The 6,038-nt window shown below is 44.6% G+C and overlaps 1 protein-coding gene across 1 annotated transcript; it reads left to right on the top strand.

The window, feature by feature from the left end:
- Window positions 1-809: 809 nt before the first annotated feature.
- On the top strand, window positions 810-4,186 carry LOC119823612 (RNA-binding protein FUS-like). Its single transcript, XM_042055737.1, is given in 2 exon segments — window positions 810-863; window positions 2,531-4,186. Coding segments are annotated over 2 exon segments (1,659 nt in total). The 3' UTR covers window positions 4,136-4,186.
- The last annotated feature ends 1,852 nt before the right edge of the window (window positions 4,187-6,038 follow it).

Raw genomic sequence — 6,038 nt, forward strand, 5'->3', positions numbered from 1 at the left:
GCTCCCAATCTTAGATGGCCAGCAGAGACAGAGTACACTGCATATAAACTCACCAATAACAGGGAAAGAACAACAGGAGACTGTACTTCATGCCCAGCTGGACATAACGGCAACATTGCCTAATGAACCAATGCCATCAGACACGTGGATAAATCTACTTACTTAAGGTAACATACAATGGCAGTGGCAGCTGATCCACTACATGTACACGTTTCAGCATAGAAACACAGGAAATATTTTTAATCGGGTCGTATGATATCACCAAAAGGTCATAACTCTTAAGTAACAGACAGCCATGCATTTTAAATGGGTGGGAGGCCTGATAGAGAATTCAAAGAATGGTTTCTCAAAAGCCATTGATGGCTAAGATCTAAGTGAGTGAAGATAAACCATTCCCTGACGTTGATAATAAAATGCAGATCCAGCAGAGAAATGCATGTTTTGAAATAGACCCATATAGAAATGGAAAGTTCAATAATTCAAATGAAAAACTCAGTTGAAAGCCTAAAGATATATTAGATCAAACAGAATGAGAAATAACTGAGCGTGAAGATGGGTCTTTTAAATTTTCTTATTCAAGTAGAAAAAGATCAGGGAAAGAAAGAAAGAATGAAGAAAGCGCTCAGTATCTTTGGGACACGACCATTCAGTGATCAAACACCAACACTATCCAAAGGCTAGTGCACTGAGAGAGAAAAAAGTCAGTGTACTAACAGCAGAGGGATTCTATAATCCTTAAAACTGCACAGACATCGGCATGCTGAGGCTCACTGAGTCCCAAATATACACAACCAGAGAAAGCTCCAATCATGGGATATAAAATCAAAGCACAGGACAAAGACAGCATTGTGAAAGCTGTGAGGGTAGTTCTAAGACACATTGAAGGATAACTCCATTAAGAAATGGTTCCACTACAAACACCCTCCAGGTCAGAAGACATAACGTGATGTATTTTAACCCCAGAAGGAAAAAAAAATACTGCCAAACAAGACTCCTGTGCCCAGAAATGAACCAGAAACAAAGACCTGAGATTAGTTAAAATGGAAATGATTTATGACCATCTGAGCAGCCTTACAAAATAAACTGATGGGAAAAAAAAGTGCCTACAGAAGTAAATGAGTGAAGATTACATTATGACGATATATAAAAGTCTCAGTACTGCTCCCAGCAGCCATAGGAGTTCAAATGGCATTTACGCAGAAGATGTGGGTTGTCTCCCTACATGTTGTTTGTCAGGGGTCTCCAAAAGCTCCTTACACAGGCTATGCTGTTGTCCTTGGCCATCCTGAGCTAGATGGCATGATGTATGTTATTTTGTTAAATTGTCATATGCAGCTTTTCACTGAAAAGGTTATTCTAGAAACAAAGTTTCCCTCCTCACCACTTCAGACTCAAAACATGTTTCTCTCAAAGTGTCCTCAAAGGTCCTTGTCTGGAGATGACCCCACCCAAATTAAAAAAAAAGCAGAAGAGCCCAAGACTAAAAACACCATGCCCTTACAAACAGCTAGAAGGTAACCTGTTTCCAATAGAGTCTATTATTATTTATCCAGTTATCTAAAACTTCCTATAGAAGGAAAAAAGAAGGAGGAAATTCAGTCATGGACAAAAAGTTCAATCTGTAATTCCAGCAAAGTGCCTCAGTTTCACCAGTTGGTTTCTGATTGATGTTTACAAGGCCCTGATTTTGGTCTGTTACTTTTCTGATGTTATTTGTTCTTTTTTTCTGGGGGAGCATCATCCGCTTGGGCACTAATATTCCAATAACTCCATCTTGAATTTCTATCTGACGTCTTCAACGGGGTTACCCCAGGTGGTTTCTGTTGTATGTCTTGAGTACCTGATTTAATAATGTTTTCCTATGTATTGCTTCTTGAGTTCCTGATTTAATAATGTTTTCCTATGTATTGCTTCTATCCATCTCCAAGTTGCTATTTATTCTCTTACTGTTGCTTGCTATGTGCTCAATAAGCAAACTCATTCAAAACTGAGAGTATGGCTCTCATAGACCATCCTCTGGACTGTACAAAACAAATGGTGATACCTTATTGCTAAAGACACCACACTTTGGCACAGGATATAGAAAAATAAACTTTGAACTGTTAGGATGCACTGTAGCATGGAGGCCAGCTTATTGAGGTTTCTGTCCTGCCCAGTCCCCACAGTCATTAGGTCCCAAAGAAAATCATACAGAGAATCTACATTAGGTTATAAACTGATTGGTCCATTAGCTCAGGCTTCGTATTAGCTCTTATAACTTATATTAACCCATTATTCTTATCTATGTTAGCTACATGGCTTGGTACCTTTTTCAGCAAGGCAGATTGCATCCTGCTTCTTCAGTAGTCTAGGCAGGACTGGGGAGGAGTCCTCATTTGTTCTCATTGCCCCACCTTTACTTCCTGCCTGGCCAATCAGTGTTTATTTAAAACATGATTGACAGAATACAGACAATTCTCCCACTCCAATGCGCCTAGTGGTAAAATTGTTGCATGACTATTAAGAGGATAATTAACAACTTTCTGGTCAGTCCTCCCGGTGTCTCTTCACAGTCGCCTGGAACTCGGCTGCTTGGCGGCCTGTGCGCGCGTGCGCGGACATAGCTTCAAACGACTATACCCAGCAAGCAACTCAAAGCTATGGGGCCTATCCTACCCAGCCTGGGCAGGGCTACTCCCAACAGAGCAATCAACCCTATGGCCAGCAGAGTTACAGTGGTTATGGCCAATCAGCTGACACTTCAGGATACGGCCAGAGCAGCTATGGCTCTTCTTACGGACAGACCCAAAACACAGGCTATGGCACACAGTCAGCTCCCCAGGGATATGGTTCCACTGGAGGCTATGGCAGCAGCCAAAGTTCCCAATCTTCTTATGGGCAGCAGTCCTCCTACCCTGGCTATGGCCAACAGCCAGCTCCTAGCAGCACCTCGGGAAGTTACGGTGGCAGTTCTCAGAGCAGCAGCTATGGGCAGCCCCAGAGTGGAGGCTATGGCCAACAGTCTGGCTATGGTGGACAGCAACAAAGCTCCTATAACCCACCTCAGGGTTATGGACAACAGAACCAGTACAACAGCAGCAGTGGAGGTGGTGGAGGGGGTGGTGGAGGCAACTATGGCCAAGATCAGTCCTCCATGAGTGGTGGCGGCCGTGGTGGTTATGGCAGTCAGGACCAGAGTGGTGGCGGCGGTGGTGGCTACGGGGGAGGCCAGCAGGACCGTGGGGGCCGTGGCAGGGGCGGTGGAGGTGGTTACAACCGAAGCAGTGGTGGCTATGAACCCAGAGGCCGTGGAGGTGGCCGAGGAGGCAGAGGCGGCATGGGCGGAAGTGACTGTGGTGGCTTCAATAAATTTGGTGGCCCTCGGGATCAAGGATCACGCCATGATTCTGAACAGGATAATTCAGACAACAACACCATCTTTGTGCAAGGCCTGGGTGAGAATGTTACAATAGAATCTGTGGCTGATTACTTCAAGCAGATTGGAATTATTAAGACAAATAAGAAAACCTGACAGCCTATGATTAATTTGTATACAGACAGGGAAACTGGCAAGCTGAAGGGTGAGGCAACAGTCTCATTTGATGACCCACCTTCTGCTAAAGCAGCTATTGATTGGTTTGATGGTAAAGAATTCTCTGGGAATCCTATTAAGTTTTCATTTGCTACCCGCCGAGCTGACTTCAATCGGGGTGGTGGAAATGGTCGTGGAGGCCGAGGACGAGGAGGACCCATGGGCCGTGGAGGCTATGGAGGAGGTGGCAGTGGTGGCGGTGGCCGGGGAGGATTCCCCAGTGGAGGTGGTGGAGGTGGTGGACAGCAACGATCTGGGGATTGGAAGTGTCCTAATCCTACATGTGAGATCATGAACTTCTCTTGGAGAAATGAATGCAACCAGTGTAAGGCCCCTAAGCCAGATGGCCCAGGAGGGGGACCAGGAGGCTCTCATATGGGGGGTACCTATGGAGATGATCGCCGTGGCAGAGGAGGCTATGGTCAGGGCGGCTACCGGGGCCGAGGCAGGGACCGTGGGGGCTTCCGAGGGGGCCAGGGTGGTGGGGACAGAGGCGGTTTTGGCCCTGGCAAGATGGACTCCAGGGGTGAGCACAGACAGGATCGCAGGGAGAGGCCATATTAGCTTGGCTTCTGAAGTTCTGGAACAGCTCTTCAGATTCCTGTACCCAGTGTTACCCTTGTTATTTTGTAACCTTTCAATTCAGAATTGCCCATGGATTTGTGTGTGTGTGTGTGTGTGTGTGTGTGTGTGTGTGTGTGTGTCAGATTACCGTAATTGTAACCATACCTCTGGTTCCCATTAAAAAACCATCATTTTAGTTAAAAAAAAAAAAAACTTTCTGGTTTGCTTTGAGACCTGTTATATAAGAGCGAACTCTTACCTGGTGCTGTAAACTTGTCAAAACCTAACGCACAAGGTGGTCACATGCCCTAAGGGGAAGCCTAGTACTGCTTTTTGCTAAGTGGATATGCTGTCCAACTGTCCTGCAAACACCTTTGTCTGTAACTATAGACTGATGCTACTCCCAGCCTTCATCAGAGAAACATTTTGCAGCGGTTGGTAGTTAATATGAACACTCATAACTGGTCCAAGTATTGATAAGTGACTCTTCAGTGTTCAGCCCTAAGTGGAACATCTATATCACCTTTCCCAAGGCTCAGAAAACATCATGAAAGATGGTACAGAAAGACTATAAGAGCCTAATATGGGAACGGGTTCTAAGAAATGAATCAAGAAAGGGCAAACTTTTAGATATTTTTAAATAAATAATAATGAGAAAAAGAATAGAAACCCAACATTAATTTTCTGTGAGAAGTGTCAAAAGCAATATTCACTTAAGTTCACACTTATTAAATCAAAAAAATTTATTTCATTGCTGTGGATATAGCTCAGTGATAGAGAGTTGCCTAGCATGTGCAACACTGGTCTCTCCCTCTCTGTAGTGGCATTTCAATTGTATTTAATAAGTAAAGACTGCCTGAAGATCTAAGACTAAAACAGTCCCACTGGTCAGCCTTACAGACCAGATTATGGTAACATGTACCCTTAATCTCAGTAGCCATAACGGCAGGCATGTACCTTTAATCCTGATAGCCACACAGTTGCCGTAGAAATCGGGTGGTGCATGCCTTTAATGCCAGTCCTAGAGAGGAATGTAAAATGGGGGATATGGGGAAAGACAGCTCTCAAAGTCTTATTCTGAGATTCCTGGATGCAGGATTGCCATTTTCAGGCTGTTTTGTTTTTCAGATCTTCAAGTTGAACCTCAATTTCTGACCTTGAGCTTTTATTAATTGTGCTTCTCCTCTCTCTCTCTCTCTCTCTCTCTCTCTCTCTCTCTCTCTCTCTCTCTCTCTCTCTCTCTCTCTCTCTCTCTCCATCTTTCCCCCAAAAATCCTAATAATACATTTCAAGGTCCTGCAACTGTAAGAAGAAAGCACACCCCAAAATAGTATAAAGAACAAAACATAGGGTAAAAGGGCCAGCCAAATAAATCCACCCTGACCCTGAACCAAGAACCAGTGAAAGAAATACACCCCGGCCCTGGAAACCAGAGCCAGTGAAAGAAACCCTTTAGCCTTGAACCCAGAACCTAAGAAACACACCCTGACCCTGAAACCAGAGCTAAAGAAACATATTTTGTCCCTAGAACAGAGCCAGTGAAAGAAATATGCCCTGACCCTGAAAACAGAGCCAATGGCTAAAAAGGGCCAGTGGAAGAAACAGTTTGGCTCTGAAACCAGAGCCAACTCTGCTCCTGACCAACTAAATTAACCAATCCCTGAGTAGAAAATCTCCCTGGGAAACTCTGCCCCTAAGAAGCCCCATATAAGCCCCTCTGCCTGTTCAGTTGTTGCTGCCCCTTTCCTGGACTCTTCCTTCCCAAATAAATCTCTTTCTTAAAAGAGTTTTGGGTGAAGATCTTCTTTTGTAGGTCCAGATCAGAAGAACCTTTGCTGAGATGTTCCCTTGGAGGTGGGAGAGGTGGGGGGAGGGGGCAGAAGAAAACATCTGCTAGAAAACT

This window comes from Arvicola amphibius, chromosome 9 (genome assembly GCF_903992535.2).
Source record: "Arvicola amphibius chromosome 9, mArvAmp1.2, whole genome shotgun sequence".
Lineage (NCBI taxonomy): Eukaryota > Metazoa > Chordata > Mammalia > Rodentia > Cricetidae > Arvicola > Arvicola amphibius.